At 41.5% G+C, this 17,458-nt stretch overlaps 1 protein-coding gene across 2 annotated transcripts in view; it reads right to left on the minus strand.

Moving 5' to 3' along the window:
• The window catches only part of kcnip3a (Kv channel interacting protein 3a, calsenilin), a 163,568-nt gene that overhangs the window by 57,117 nt on the left and 88,993 nt on the right, over positions 1 to 17,458 (minus strand). The window contains exon 3 of one of the 2 annotated variants that reach the window (XM_030143339.1): positions 3,532 to 3,534. The exons of the other annotated variant lie outside the window; for it this stretch is intronic. Coding sequence (XP_029999199.1) covers positions 3,532 to 3,534 — 3 coding nt within the window. The remainder of the gene's footprint in view (positions 1 to 3,531; positions 3,535 to 17,458) is intronic. 2 annotated transcript variants of the gene reach the window in all.

The raw sequence follows: 17,458 nt of genomic DNA on the forward strand, positions 1-17,458 counted from the left end.
AAGAAGTCCAGGCAGAATATTGTTCAAATTGCACTAATTTTTCAAATGAAAATTCTGTTTTTTCAGGTTATTCACATCTTTTTTGTAAAATGTAAATATTTTCATAATTTAATTGGGTTTTTTTTGTCCTAAAACAAAAAGAAAAACTTGTATTTGTCAGTATTTATAGGTTATTCAGTCATTATTTTACTGGTTTTGGCCCGCTGCAGATCAAACTGGGCTGAATATAGAACTGAACTAAAATGAGTTTGACAGGCCTGGCTTAGACACACATGTGCCTCTGTGTGTGTGTGTGTGTGTGTGTGTGTGTGTGTGTGTGTGCTCATATACAGCAGCGTACGTGTGCTTTTTTGTCTAGCGTCTGTCTAGTTTTGGCGTGGCGTTTCCTTGTGAGTGTTTGTTGTTCTGGTCGGGCCATTAGCAGACTAACAGGTTTTTAAAAGGTGGGCTGGGCGCTGCCTGCTGACACAACTGTCAGGAAATAAGGAGAGAGCATCCAGACTGTTTCCTGTCAGTCGGACACATCAGCTCACATCACCTGAGGATGGGCTCCTTCACTGTGGTCAACATGCTGCAGTGTCACCTGATCTTCAAGTATGTGACAGTAATGCTTAAAAAAATGCTATTTGTAATATTTCTACTTTAAAATATTCATAAATGTCCTAAAATTAGAATGATCACATTCTAAAGGGGCTAAATATTTCCTCTCCACTGGTGAGTAACTATGAAGCCTATGCAGGTGTAAAGTTAATACATGATGTTATTACATTTGCTGCTGTTTGTTGATCCATGGTTCTCATTAAATTGGGATAATTCTGACCTGGTTTGGAAAAATCTAAATATTAGTGCAGCTCCTGACAAAGGACCCCGTACAGCAGGGCTGTCACACTCATTTTAGTTCAGGGGCCAGATTCAGCTAAATTTGATCTGAAAGGGGCCAGAGCAGTAAAATAATAACATAATTATATATAAATAATGTCAACTCCAAACTTTTATCTGTTTTAGAGTGAAAAAAGTAAATTTACATTATGAAAAGGTTTACATCTACAAACTATCCTTTCAAACAGTGTGAATAACATGAACAAACTGGAAAAATACATGTAATTTTGACAATATTCTGCCTCAGTTTATCATTTACACATGTACAGTAGAACTTACAGATCACAGTGGATCTACAAACACACAAAACATTTAGTAACAGGCAGAATATTGTTAAAATTGTACTTGCTTCTCTTATGACATTTCAGGTTGTTCGCATTTTTTGCCAAATTATACTTAGTTTTAGTGTAAATACATGAAAATATTTACATTTACAAACAGGAACATTTGGAGTTGTCATTATTTATATGTTATTATGATAGTATTTTACTGGTGATCAGACTGGTCTGAATGTGGAACCTGAACTAAAAGGACTGTTCATATCTTAGTGTAGTTTTTGCATTTCACAAATTCATCCCCAGGGCCGGACTGGACCCTTTGGCGGGCCGGATTTGGCCCCCGGGCCACATCTTTGACACCTGTGCCGTACAGAAAACTGAGGTGATTTGTGGTTTTGCTGTGGCTGAAAACAGAGCTAAGCTAACAGAGTCATGTTTGAACTGACTGATGCATCATTTCATGAGACAGTGTGACTTGGATTGGCAGAGTTTGTGCTTCAAGGAGAAAAGTTGATAACTATGTACATTTAATGGTGGTTTTGGAAGTTGGGGGTGTGTTCTGGAACGTGACTGAGTTTGGAATATTGATACATTAATACAAGATAAAACCCCTTTAAAGAAGTGTAGGAACATGTGTTGAAGAAAAGCAGTCCTGTCTGTAATACCACTTTACACCACTAGAGAGCAGTCAACCACTTCTGCATTCAGTCTGTCCTCACAGACCCACAGGAAGCAGGAAAAGCCTGGCTGCACCCACTAGGATCATTCTAACCTCATGTCTTTCATATTGTCACCTTCTTAAAATAACAGCCATAATAATACATTATAACCTCATAATAAGTCATAATTTACAGGTTTTTCAAAATGTCATATTCTCATATATTTGGTTCAGTTTTTTTATTGAAAAGGCTATTATTTTAACAGTGCAGCTCAACTTAAAACAATAATACAGTGGTGTGATGGTGCCTATGAGGCTAGACGGAAAGAAATGGAGAACATGTGTGGAAATATTCCAATACCTGCGCTGACTGGAGATCAGAAACTTACAGCAGCTTGTCAAAAGGAATTAAGTCCACTGGTCACTTTTACACTAATGACGTGGTTTGAAGTTGTGAAGGAACTAAATTTGAGCAGCCAGATAAGAGTCCTTAGATGGGCCGGCTTTGACTCAGAGTTTATACCTAACCAAACACATTCAAGTTTTAACAAGAAAAGTACTCAGAGAGTGCAGACTTCTGCCAAGATAAAAACCAAAAACCAACCCACAAAATATAAGTACTGGTACAGAAATGATTGATAAGCAAACAAACACCTAACTAAATAAATAATAATAGTAATAGTAAATAATAATAATAATAATAATAATAATAATAATAATAATAAAACAAATGAAATTAAATTACATATGCTTGAAAAGGAGTAGGAAGAAGTAAAAACGTATGTATTCCTACCCCCAAATTCTATCCCTTATGATCATTATATAGCAATTATTATTTTGTATGAATATTAATATAATAATTATAATAATAATAATACAATATCACACATCCTTTTTCCTATATACACTAATATGATAATACCCATGTACAACTTTTCCTACCAGATATTAATAAAAACAAAAAAGAACAAAAACAAAACAAAAACAAAAAAACAAACAAAAGCACATATGCATACATAATATAAATACATTCTATATTGTCCTATATAGTAATAATGTATTCATATATCCATATTTAAACTAGATATCATCAGTGCATATGTGACAAAGCCCCACTAATCCTTGATGTTGAGTTGTGACTATTGTCCATTGCCAACTGTTGTTTGTTGTTTGTGTGGAAAAATGATAAATAATTAATAAAATCTAAGTGTCAAAAAAAAAAAAAGAAAAGGCTATTATTTTCAGAAGGTGATGATATGGAAGGACAGGTAGGTACCTGTAAATGCAGCAATGGCTGAAGCTCCTGTCAATAATGAACCACGTTCAGAACAAAAAAGAAAAAAGTGATAAAAGTAGAAGCAAAAAATGATTCACTGTTGTCATTATTTTCCCCCAAAGAAGAAAAACTCTCAGCAAAGGATGGAGCTTGATGCTGAACTAAAGTAGGTTATTTTCACGTCGCAAAACCAAGGCCATATTTAAGCACCAAAATAAGCTAATGGCTGAGAGCTAATTTGCTTGTCTAATTTTTAATTTTTTAATAAGTAAAGCTAAACTTATAAGCATTTACAGCAGCCCATCTTTCATTATATCGTAAATAAGCAGCCTTTGTTTGTAAGAACGAAGGACTATCAAGAAAAAGCATTATCTGATAAGCACAACCAACATTCATTTTATTTATTAAGAATTTTATATTTGAATTGAAGGTTCCATCACCATCTGCATTAGAAAAGACAATGTATGAGTGTTTCACCAATGTGGAGAAACCCAACCGCCAAGGGTTCAGCTTACACTCCACATGTACACACACACACCTTCTGAGCAGTGAGTTGGATTTGCTGTTGTCTGGACCGTCTACTGCATGTCGGTCTGATACCCCCCCCCCCCCCCCCCCACACACACACACACACACACACACACACTTCCAATCTGTCTAAATCATCTTATAAAACTAGATCTGCAACAGCTGTCAACACCAAATCTGCCTGAAAAACCTTAACTTCCTGTTTCTCTCTTGTCTTTGTCTGACAAGTGCCATCCTAAACCAGTGTGTTTTTGTGTCTTAAATCTGTGCTCAGATTCTATTGAACGACAAGACACCATGAACTTAAAGAAGCCAGAAAAAGAGCACTGTGCACTTTAAAAGGAGCTACAAAAGCAACCCAGGAACTTTTCTTGCAACCTGCAAAAAGTTTTTTTTTTTTAAACACATTAGCTCCAGAAATGAAAAAAAAAAAAAAAAAAGTCATAATAATAACAACTAGAAGCACTCGGAGTGCAGACCTCTACCAAGACAGATCAGTGCCCTGGATTTGGAAGAAAATATCAGGAAATGTTGATACTGGCACAAGGAACAAATGATTAAATTTTGGTGGTGATCGGGGGTGGGGGTGGGGGGGCATGGGGGCCCAGTGATTGGCCTTGGCGGAGGTCTGCGCTCTACGACTGCTGTTCTAGAAAAGACAGTGCAGACCTCCGCCAAGGCCGATCACTGGGCCCCCCACACACACACACCCACACCCCCATCACCACCAAAATTTAATCATTTGTTCCTTGTGCCAGTATCAACATTCCCTGAAATTTTCATCCAAATCCGTCCATAACTTTTTGAGTTCTCCTGCACACAGACAGACAGACAGACAGACAGACAGACAGACAGACAGACAGACAGACAGACAGACGCTGACAAAAACAGAACCTCCTTGGCGGAGGTAAAAATAAAAAAGGTGAATAAATGTAAGATGAAACTGAGTAGCAGAATGAATGAGGAGACCACATGGTGAATGAAGCAGGGTTGGGTCTCAGCGGACCCCATCCGTCCCAGGTCCTACCTGAGCGGTGGTACCTGGCTGCACTGTGGCCGCAGTGAGACAGGCAGCTGGGCCGAGACAGACGGCGGCGGGCTTCCACAGACAGAGCGGCCATCACAGCTCCCATAATGCACCTGAACCACTACAAGCACACAACTACCAAAGCTGCTGCACACACTGTTGGACCTGAGCACAGATTTATGCTTTCAGTTCCTGGAGTTTCAGAGTTTCCAGGTTCCAAACATCTGTGCACAGCCTGGACCAAGGAGAACAAGGGTCTGACTAACCCTAACCCTGGTGACCACGCCCACTGCCTGGTCCCATGGAGACCACGCCCACTGCCTGGTCCCATGGAGAAGACAATAGGTGAGAGACGTTGGCTGCCTCAGTGTGTGTGTGTGTGTGTGTGTGTGTGGGTGTGTGTGTGTGTGTGTGTGTGTGTGTGTGTGCTTTTGTCACCAGTCACATTTGAAAATCTGTTTGACTTTGACACACCACATCCCAGTGAGAGGGGAAGATAAAAAAGAGGATGGGATCAAACGGCGCCACAGCAGAGCGTCTGACCTTTCACATCACACACATGGACACACATGGACACAGATGGACACACACCTCCACCTTTGTTTTTTGTGTCGGTCTCAGCCTCTTCCTCCCGACTGATCCCTCTGCTCATGGAAACGTGACTAGGTGTGCAACTAAACTAAACTGTTTCACAGAAATCGTATTCACATGTGACTCCTTTAACTGCACATACATGTAGTCACCACTACACACTGAAGTTCTGCCCAGTATCTGTCAGATGTGATCATGTGGAGTCGGTGTTGTGGCCTGTGCTGCGCTTGGAGGTGACCGTTTATGGATGTGAACTAACTCAGCTGTTGAAGAGATGCTTTAAACAAGTCAGGGATCTAAAAGGATAAATGGACATGAAGGCTCAGCATTAAAATCACTGTGTGCACTTCCCATGAACGCAGTAAACCAAGGCAATCAGTTTAATGGAGTTCAATCGACATCAACATGTGACGAGCTCCAACCAAAGACTCCGACCCAAACTTCAGTCAAGCAAATCCAGCATACTGAACCTTTAAATGGAAAACCTGTTGCTCCTACAGTGACGTGTGAATTGCTTACAGACATTGTATTTTCTGCAAAAAGATCCACCACCTCAATTCACACAATCAGCTGGTTCTGACAAAATCATTGTTAAATGATTTCTGATTAAGTTTAACCTCCTCAGACCCAGGAAATGTCAGCAGTACCAGCTTTTGTGTTTTTTATTAAATCAGTGCCTATATTGGAAACATCATGATGCAACAGTTTTTTCAGATGCAGTTTTTAACTTTTTTATGGAATGTCCTTTGTGGTGGACAGTTTTCTTTTCTTTTATTTGTATTTTCCACACATGTGGACAGAAAACCCAGAGCTGGGTCTGAGGAGGTTCAGCAGTTTAAGCACTTGGTGAGGTTTAATGACAGATACATGGACTTCAGATGGACACACACTAATCCCCCCCCTGCCACCCACCCACCCACACACACACACACACACACACACACACACACACACACACACACACACTGTGGGTTCAGTGCACACACTGTCTGGGTGAACGTACACAACAGTCAGCAGCTGCACTCACACACACTTTCATCCTGGTCCTTGAAAATCCACACCATGTTGACCGCCTTGGCAACGTCATGTAGGCTACAGAGTCCAACAGAAAAAGTCCCGTCATATTTGGACATGCTCGTGGCTGCAAGGACGAGGACAGTAAGGATTGTCTAATTTTCAATGGGAGCTGGAGGCAGAGTCCTGCACCGGGTCGGGTACCCGTAGGTAACCCACAACAACATATGGAAACGGGTAAAAAAACAATAAGAAGAGTTTTCATGAGTACGGGTAAAATTAAACAAAATGCGAACGGGTAGCAAGCAAGGAAGTGGAAAAAATAAAAGAAGTTTTGTGGATGAAAATAATTTGCAGGACATTAAATGATGATTTAATGATCCTCTAATTTCACCGTGGTGGATCCACAGCCGGTTTGTTTTACATCCGGCCAAAGACGTGCAGCGCATATTACAGATTTACTGATGTGTTTGAGCCAAAAATAAAGAGAGTAACTGTGTAGACAATGTGTTTAATGATGGGTGGGGGGTTTGGAAAAATGACCCATGCAGGACTCCGGCTGCAGCTACAGTAACAGCTAGGCTAAGCTAACAGTACAACACCACTGGACTGGTTCGGGTTGTGTCCCTGAGCCTTTTTATTCATATAGACGGAGCCCATGGAGTTGTTACTGTCATGGCCGCAGTTGTATTTTTGAGTTTACGTGCTGTGCAGTGACACAAAAACTGTACGATTGGGAAGAAAATTTTTGACATGTCAAAAACTCCAGCGCTCATCTCACTTCTGAGCGTGCGAGTGTCGTGAGCAGTCGTGACCCTCTGCACACGGCACCATAAAGACACAAAGCCCATATTCGGTCTGATTTGAAAAGGGATGAAATCGTGTCAAATTTGGGCCGAAAACCGCAGAGTGTGTGTCCAGCTTTAGTTTGAGCGTTCACTGTGTGAGATCAATGACATATAGTGATGAATGAGCAGAAGGCAGCCAACTCCGCCCCCTGGGCTCACCCTGCCCTATGGCCGACACTAAGGCTCCGCCCACAGCAGGGCTTAATGCACAGGTCGCATTTTTGGGTGAAATCCCATATTTTTGAGTGCTCGTTCATTCCACATTAAATGTGACTTCTGTCAGTTTTGAGTCTGAACTGAATGTGACCCTGAAGTGACCCACATGCACTAAAGAGGTCCTGAAGTGACCCACATGCACTAAAGAGGTCCTGAAGTGACCCACATGAACTAAAGAGGTCCTGAAGTGACCCACATGCACTAAAGAGGTCCTGAAGTGACCCACATGCACTAAAGAGGTCCTGACAGAATACCAGACCACGCAGACACACACTGTGTTTACAGAAGGACATATGGTTTTCCTCTGCTCCGACCAACAGCTGGGACATTTGTCTCATTTCAATGACGTAAAGGTCGGATAAATGTGACCTGGATGTTCAGACTGAAGTTGCATTGGAAAGTATCAGATCTGGATCAGATTTAGGACCACATATGAAAGTGGTCTGGGTCAGATTTAAGACCGCATATGAAAGTGGTCTGGGTCAGATTTAAGACCTCATATGAAAGTGGTCTGGTTCAGATTTAGGACCTCATCTGAAAGTGGTCTGGGTCAGATTTAGGACCACATATGAAAGTGGTCTGGGTCAGATTTAGGACCACATATGAAAGTGGTCTGGGTCAGATTTAAGACCTCATATGAAAGTGGTCTGGGTCAGATTTAGGACCACATATGAAAGTGGTCTGGGTCAGATTTAGGACCACATATGAAAGTGGTCTGGGTCAGATTTAGGACCACATATGAAAGTGGTCTGGGTCAGATTTAAGACCTCATATGAAAGTGGTCTGGGTCAGATTTAGGACCACATATGAAAGTGGTCTGGGTCAGATTTAGGACCACATATGAAAGTGGTCTGGGTCAGATTTAAGACCGCATATGAAAGTGGTCTGGGTCAGATTTAGGACCACATATGAAAGTGGTCTGGGTCAGATTTAGGACCACATATGAAAGTGGTCTGGGTCAGATTTAAGACCTCATATGAAAGTGGTCTGGGTCAGATTTAGGACCACATATGAAAGTGGTCTGGGTCAGATTTAGGACCACATATGAAAGTGGTCTGGGTCAGATTTAGGACCACATATGAAAGTGGTCTGGGTCAGATTTAAGACCGCATATGAAAGTGGTCTGGGTCAGATTTAGGACCACATATGAAAGTGGTCTGGGTCAGATTTAGGACCACATATGAAAGTGGTCTGGGTCAGATTTAAGACCTCATATGAAAGTGGTCTGGGTCACATTTAGGACCACATATGAAAGTGGTCTGGGTCAGATTTAGGACCACATATGAAAGTGGTCTGGGTCAGATTTAGGACCACATATGAAAGTGGTCTGGGTCAGATTTAAGACCGCATATGAAAGTGGTCTGGGTCAGATTTAGGACCACATATGAAAGTGGTCTGGGTCAGATTTAGGACCACATATGAAAGTGGTCTGGGTCAGATTTAGGACCACATATGAAAGTGGTCTGGGTCAGATTTAGGACCACATATGAAAGTGGTCTGGGTCAGATTTAGGACCACATATGAAAGTGGTCTGGGTCAGATTTAGGACCACATATGAAAGTGGTCTGGGTCAGATTTAAGACCGCATATGAAAGTGGTCTGGGTCAGATTTAGGACCACATATGAAAGTGGTCTGGGTCAGATTTAGGACCACATATGAAAGTGGTCTGGGTCAGATTTAAGACCTCATATGAAAGTGGTCTGGGTCAGATTTAGGACCACATATGAAAGTGGTCTGGGTCAGATTTAGGACCACATATGAAAGTGGTCTGGGTCAGATTTAGGACCACATATGAAAGTGGTCTGGGTCAGATTTAAGACCGCATATGAAAGTGGTCTGGGTCAGATTTAGGACCACATATGAAAGTGGTCTGGGTCAGATTTAGGACCACATATGAAAGTGGTCTGGGTCAGATTTAAGACCTCATATGAAAGTGGTCTGGGTCAGATTTAGGACCACATATGAAAGTGGTCTGGGTCAGATTTAGGACCACATATGAAAGTGGTCTGGGTCAGATTTAGGACCACATATGAAAGTGGTCTGGGTCAGATTTAAGACCGCATATGAAAGTGGTCTGGGTCAGATTTAGGACCACATATGAAAGTGGTCTGGGTCAGATTTAGGACCACATATGAAAGTGGTCTGGGTCAGATTTAGGACCACATATGAAAGTGGTCTGGGTCAGATTTAGGTGTACAGTGACAGTGAAACTCCAGACTCTTTACTAATTCCTCTATTGCCACATTTCTACTACGTGGAACCGGTTCGACTCGGCTCGGCTTGTCTCGGCTTGTCTCCCGTTGTTGTGCACCTCATCTCCTTTCCTCTACCTTCAGAAACTTACATTCGGGTACGATGTTTTTTGCCCACACCTCAACCGGAACTGGGCCTGGTGTTCACTCTGCCGCTACATTCACAAGCGCCCCTAAGCAGCGAATCAAATACGTGACATTCCTGTAAATGAATCACATGTGGACAAATGTTTGAGCAGACTGGAGGGATTCCACACTTTAGAAGAAACTGAAGCTTTGACAGAGTTCAACTGGACCTGGTGTGGTTTGTTTAGACCATTTCTGCCTCAGCGCCATGTTGTCTACGTTCTGACCAAAACAATGAAACGTATGCATGACTTCATCGTGCATGCACAATGAAGGCGGAATCGATAAGCAGGCAGGCAAACAAGTCCAAGGAAAGTGGTCTGGGTCAGATTTAGGACCATATATGAAAGTGGTCCGGGTCAGATTTAGGACCATATATGAAAGTGGTCCGGGTCAGATTTAGGACCGCATATGAAAGTGGTCCGGGTCAGATTTAGGACCGCATATGACAGTGGTCCGGGTCAGATTTAGGACCGCATATGACAGTGGTCTGGGTCAGATTAGTGCTGTTCAAACTGTCTTTAACAGATCAGATCCAGGTCACATATGGTTGAAAAAATGGGATTTGTGTCACATTCGTCTGCAGTGTGAACGCAGCCTAACAGAGGGCCTCTAACTACTGCTCTGTTTGTCTGTTTTCGGTCGTTTGCTTTTGGATATCAGCTGTGGTCCAAACACCTCCAACAGGGATAGGCTCTAGCACCCCCCTGACCTTCTTGAGGACTAAGCAGATTGAAAAATGAATAAATAAATGAACAAATGAATTAAAATGTAAATACATGGAAACACAAGACGTTATCTGTCACCTCAAGTAGGGGTGAGGTTCTGACCTCAATCACAATATGTAAAACTATTCATACGGACGCTTCACTGGCTCAAAGAAGCGTATTTAGTATTTTAAAGTAACTTAAATACTTAAATCACAGCAGCACGATCCATCAAATTATTTGTACAATGGTGAGGCTCCCTCTCTCTTTACTGCCTCTTCTTCCACTTTACCATAAAAACAATCTAAATCATTAACTAACTGGACTTAGTTAAGGATACCACTACGTCTGCCCTTTACCATATTAGACATAATATATTTGAATTAACAGTGAGCTGAGTATTTGCTGTATCTGATTGTATTTTGTTACTGAGAACAAAGCAACAGCTGCATACCGCTGGAAAAAGCCAGTGTCATGCAGCCTACAGCAGAGGAAAATGAAAGAGCTAAGAACAACATAGACATAAACCAAAGTCCTGAAAATGAAAATGCCAGTTTCTATGAGTTCATTTACTGGCAGTGCAGACACTCAGTCCAACAGGATAATGAGCAGACAGACTGTTTGGATGAGTCAGTTCTGGGAAATCTAGCTTATTTGTACGGACACACTATTCACGCTTAAAGAGTCTCCAAAGGTTTCACAGACTCATTAGTAAACAACAAAGCCACATAATACCAGCCTTAATCAGCCATTACAACAATAAAAATGGATTTACAGTAAAGCCTGGAACCAGAGCAGGAACAGAGGGTCTGCACGTGACGTCAGCGCTAGCGGAAGTCACTGTGGGTCCGCCCACTGAGTGTCAGACAGAGGCAGATGAGTGACAGCGTTGGCTTCAATCCTGTCTAAACTGAAGAACGATATTGAATCCAAACTGGGGCAGAGCTGTTGTTGGTTGATTGTATTTTCAGGTTCTTAAAGCAGTGGGAGCTATCGTTTACAGACACCCAAAGACAAAGAAAACAGAAGCAGATGGATCCACAAATCCAGGAAACCAAACCTAGATCTGTGGATCCTGTTTGGTGTCAGCTAACATTCACTGATGCTGTATTTTTGGGTCCAATCAGACCTGAAATGACTTGAAATGTTTTGGCTAACGGTCCTTCTTAGTGCAGCTCTGGGTTTCATGATCAGATCTTTCCTGGTTTTTGTCTTCATTTTGTGATTGTGAACCTTGTGCTCCTACATGATTAGTAAACGAACTGAAACTGAGGCCAACCTAGTTTTACAAATACGGAGGAACTGGAGAATAAAGCTACGACGGAGTATTAGGACCACAGAAGAAAAGAAAAACACTGGTCACTACCAGAAGAAAGTCAGAAAATATGGAGATAAAACCTGGAATTTAATGAGAATGAAGTCATAGTTACAAAAAAAACTCTTAAAAATGTCATTTGTTTATGAGAGCCAGCAGTTTCACATGGACAACAAACCAACAATAAATACAATAAATATCCATTAAAAACAATAGCACCAACATTACAAAGAATTATTCAGCAAAACAATGGCTGCCAGAACCAAAGAATTCCTCATCCTATTGGTCCTACATTTAGGAATACTGTATCTGCGACCTGATGGAAGCAACCTGAACTCATCATACAGGGGATGACTGGGATCATCCAGGACTGACTGAGCCTTCTTCAGAGTCCGCCTCTGGTACAACACAGTCCGATCAGTGAGTGTGGGGACCACAATTCTGCTGCACACTGTAGTGATGCCCTGCAACCTGTTCTTATTTTTAAGGGTCAGCAGCCCATAGCAGCTGATAAAAGAAAAGGTCAGCACAGACTCAATAAAACAAGAATAAAACATTTTCATAAAAGTGTAATCCACTTTGAAACTGCAAAGTTTACGGTAAAAATACATCCTCTGACGAGCTTTTTTACATCCAGGATCCACCTGAGTTACCTGTGGTCCAGCACCATTCTGAGATATTTCTCCTGCTGAACCACCTCAACAGCCTGTCCATTAATGATGACAGGAGAGAAGACTGGAGGATTCTTCCTAAAATCTACAGTCATCTCTTTGGTTTTAGACACATTCACATTTAAAAAGGACGTGCTACACCAGTCCGTGAACTCAGACCCTACAGGGCCATGATCAGGGTCATCATCTCTGAGAAGAGACACAATCACTGAGTCGTCTGCAAACTTGAGAACATGCCGCCCCGGTACTGAGTTTGGTACTCACTGGTGTACATCACAAATAAAAGAGGGGAGAGGACGCACCCCTGTGGCGACCCAGTGGAAGATAAAAGAACATTCGATAAAACACTGTTTACTCTCACACATTGCGACCTCTCAGATAAAAAGTCCATCAACCAAGATAAGAGGCCGGGCCCGATGCTGTGGATGCTCTTCAGACTTTCTGCTAAAATATGTGGATGGATGCAATTAAAAGCTGAGGAGAAGTCATAAAAACTAGGCGCACAAAAGTCTGTGCACCTTCCAGATGTGTCAGGATCAGATGAAGCAGGGTACCTGTGGCATCATCAACTCCCCTGCCAGACCTATAAGCAAACTGAAATGGATCCAGATTGGCCTGGACAGCATTCAACAGCTCCCCCTCCACAATTTTCTCAAATGTTTTCATCACCAAAGAAGTGAGAGCCACAGGTCTGTAATCATTATGAGCTTTAGGACAGCTCATTTTTGGCACGGGAACAATAACAGAATCCTTCCAAACACAAGGGACCTTTCTGAGTTGGAGAGACAACCTAAAAATAAAAGTGAAAATGTCTGCCAACTGGTCCGCACAATTTTTGAGGATACGTACATAATATATAATGTACGTATCCATAATATTATGTATAATAATACATAATATTACAAGAATAATGTGTTAACCCTTTCATGCATGAACTGTGAGAACCTCAGTCAAGATTTTTTTCTTCAGTGTTTTTATTCCTCCTTAGGCATGAAAAAAACAATGTGATTGAGGTTTTTTTTTTATAGAGTTACAAAAATATCCATGCATTTAATTTTTGAAGCAAAGAAACGTGTTTAAAACTCAATATCAGAAAGTGAGATGAAAACAATGAAATAAAAACATTTTTAATGCTGCTAATCTGATGTCTTCTCACATTTGAACATATTCTAATACTAGTAATTACTCACTTCATGGAGATAACATGCAAAAAAAAACCTTCTTGTCTAACAAATAACAGTTGATTTACACTTAAACATGTTAGTGCAGATCAGGTTTATCAAGAACAGCACAGTTACAGTACTGGTCTGAATGTCAGTGTATTATGGGATGGTGCGTAAGTGTCCACTATGTTGGCTGATATGGAACTAAAACAACAAAACCCATGAATATAGAAGAGAACAGCTGGAGAAGAACTGTCCACTGGAGTGACCAGTATGCATGAAAGGGTTAAAACCAGGTGGTGTAAATCTGCTAATTTCCCAGAATGCAGTGGTGCCCTGCTGGTCCACAGCAGTAGTATCTGTGTTGGATAAAGGCCTGGATCTGAACTAGACTCAGTAAATCTGCTCAGTCCCAGTAGATCATGCATATATTCACTGGGGTCAGTCCACGGTCTACTGGAAATGACCTTTGGATCAGCTGGTTCTGGGCCCTAGTTTTGGAGCCTTTGGATCAGCTGGTTTTGGGCCCTAGTTTTGGACCCTTAGGATCAGCTGGTTCTGGGCCCTAGTTTTGGAGCCTTTGGATCAGCTGGTTCTGGGCCCTAGTTTTGGACCCTTAGGATCAGCTGGTTCTGGGCCCTAGTTTTGGAGCCTTTGGATCAGCTGGTTCTGGGTCCTAGTTTTGGAGCCTTTGGATCAGCTGGTTCTGGTCCTAGTTTTGGAGCCTTTGGATCAGCTGGTTCTGGGCCCTAGTTTTGGACCCTTAGGATCAGCTGGTTCTGGGCCCTAGTTTTGGACCCTTTGGATCAGCTGGTTCTGGGCTCTAGTTTTGGAGCCTTTGGATCAGCTGGTTCTGGGCCCTAGTTTTGGAGCCTTTGGATCAGCTGGTTCTGGTCCTAGTTTTGGAGCCTTTGGATCAGCTGGTTCTGGGCCCTAGTTTTGGACCCTTTGGATCAGCTGGTTCTGGTCCTAGTTTTGGAGCCTTTGGGTCAGCTGGTTCTGGGCCCTAATTTTGGACCCTTTGGATCAGCTGGTTCTGGGCCCTAGTTTTGGAGCCTTTGGATCAGCTGGTTCTGGGCCCTAGTTTTGGAGCCTTTGGATCAGCTGGTTCTGGGCCCTAGTTTTGGACCCTGGTTGTCAGTCCTGATGAAACCATGTATATTCGTTTCAGGTCCACATAGCGCTGATCCCCTCCCCCCTGGATCAGGTCTGGATCCTCCATGTGTGTCCACATGTTAGTGTTCATGGACCACTTGTTCTTTGGTAGCTCGTACAGATCCATGTCCAGTCCAACTGTCCTTCATTTAATTTCAGATTTCCCATGGTCCTTTGCTCTGGCTGTGTTTACTGCTATACTCCGACATGTTGAGCAGGTTGGTTTAAGACACTCAGTCTGACTGAGAGGGGCGTGGCCTGGGGGCGGGGGGGTAGACATATGTGCAGACCCTCTATACCAGAGGAGAGTCTGGGTGTTTGAGGCTGGAACAGAGGAAACACCCACAGGAAAGACTGTCTCTGTCCTCAAAGAAAGGTGTTTGGAATGAACACACCATGCACACGTCAACGTTCAGTGACAAAAATGCTGAACAAGTCCTCATCTGAAGCTGTGATCCTGTCTGTGTCTACAGCAGGGTTCTCAAACTCCTGTTCTTTCTGGTTCCACATTCAGTCTGATTTGATCTGCAGTGGGCCGAACCAGTAAAATAAGAACAGAAGAACCGATAAATAATGACAACTGACAATTTATGTCTTTGTTTTAGTGAAAAAAACAAAAACACAAAATTATGAAAATACTTACTTTTATAAACTATCCAAACAAAAAAGATGTGAATATTCTGAAAAAACTGAAATTTCTTTAGAAAAATCAGTGCAGTTTTAACAGTCTTCTTCCTCCACTTCTCATTAGTCCATGTGCATTCTGGATCAGATCTACAGACACTAAACACTGAGGAACAGGAAGAAAAGAGTTCAAACTGGACTGAATTTAATACAGACATTTCAGGTTGGACACATTTGTTCAGGTTAGTCACATTTTATTGGTACAGGAGAGTTTGGAAATGGAAAGAGTTTCACAATTTAAAGTGATTTTTTGCACTAAAACAAAGACAAATATTTGAAGTTGTCATTATTTACAGACATAATGTAATATCTTTTCCCATCAAACCCAGTAGTAAATCTGCAGTCCTTCTTTTGTGTGGGTTCTTCTGCTGTTATTATTGGACTGTAGATCAGATTGGTCTGGATGTGGAAACGACACTAACATGAGTTCCACAGCCTGGACTGTGGAATTTATACACTTTGTAAATTCATCCCAGGGGTCGGATTAGAACCTTTGGTGGGACGCATTTGGGCCCCGGACCGCATGTTTGACACCCCTGGTCTACAGGAGGAGGAGGGGCCTGATGCCAACGCAACAAGACAAAACCCTGATATCCAAATAATAAAGACCATTTGTGTCAGAGAATACACATAGCATCGCAAAACAGAAAACGACAGCTCCAACTCTTCATAAGTAAACACCACTCATGCCTACATGGAAACTCTGTTTAGTGGCAAAAAAGAAAAGAAAACAAACAAAGAGAAGAGAACAGGAATCTACATGACTGTGTAGTAGTATATCCACTGGTAGTACTAGGATTTATAGTAGTAGTATATCCACTGGTAGTACTAGGATTTATAGTAGTAGTATATCCACTGGTAGTACTAGGATTTATAGTAGTAGTATATCCACTGGTAGTACTAGGATTTATAGTAGTAGTATATCCACTGGTAGTACTAGGATTTATAGTAGTAGTATATCCACTGGTAGTACTAGGATTTATAGTAGTAGTATATCCACTGGTAGTACTAGGATTTATAGTAGTAGTATATCCACTGTTAACACTAGTATTTATAGTAGTAGTATATCCACTGTTAACACTAGTATTTATAGTAGTAGTATATCCACTGTTAGTACTGGTATTTGTAGTAGTCGTATATCCACTGTTAATACTAGTATTTATAAGTAGTAGTATATCCACTGTTAATACTACTATTTGCAGTAGTAGTATATCCAGTGTTAATACTAGTATTTATAGTCGTAGTATATCCACTGTTAATACTAGTATTTATAGTCGTAGTATATCCACTATTAATACTAGTATTTATAGTCGTAGTATATCCACTGTTAATACTAGTATTTATAGTCGTAGTATATCCACTGTTAATACTAGTATTTATAGTCGTAGTATATCCACTGTTAATACTAGTATTTATAAGTAGTAGTATATCCACTGTTAATACTAGTATTTATAAGTAGTAGTATATCCACCGTTAATACTAATATTTGTAGTAGTAGTATATCCACTGTTAATAATAGCATTTATAGTAGTAGTATATTCACTGTTAATACTAGTATTTGTAGAAGTGGTATAGCCACTGTTAATACTTGTAGTAGTAGTAGTAGTATATCCACTGATAGTACTTGTACTTGTAGTAGTAGTAGTAGTAGTAGTATATCCACTGGTAGTACTTGTAGTGGTAGTAGTAGTAGTAGTAGTAGTATATTCACTGGTAGTACTTGTAGTGGTAGTAGTAGTATATCCACTGGTAGTACTTGTAGTGGTAGTAGTAGTATATCCACTGGTAGTACTTGCAGTACTTGTACTGACAGCAGCAGCTGCTCCAGACACGATGCGGAAACAGCAGGAGCTCCTTCCCCCTGTGCATACTCCTCCAGCCATTTCTGCGTTTCAGCCGTTTCTGCGTCATGTTTGTTTCATCCATATAAGTTCACATGGTTCCGCTGCCGCTGCCAGGCGGCTGCACGAACCTCCGTTTCCCACAATGCACGTCGTGACAGAACTCCTCAGATTCCCAGTTCCTCCCGCCTCTGTTTGTAAACACATGGTTTGTTTGTGGTGGATGGA

Source organism: Sphaeramia orbicularis, chromosome 9 (genome assembly GCF_902148855.1).
Source record: "Sphaeramia orbicularis chromosome 9, fSphaOr1.1, whole genome shotgun sequence".
Classification (NCBI taxonomy): domain Eukaryota; kingdom Metazoa; phylum Chordata; class Actinopteri; order Kurtiformes; family Apogonidae; genus Sphaeramia; species Sphaeramia orbicularis.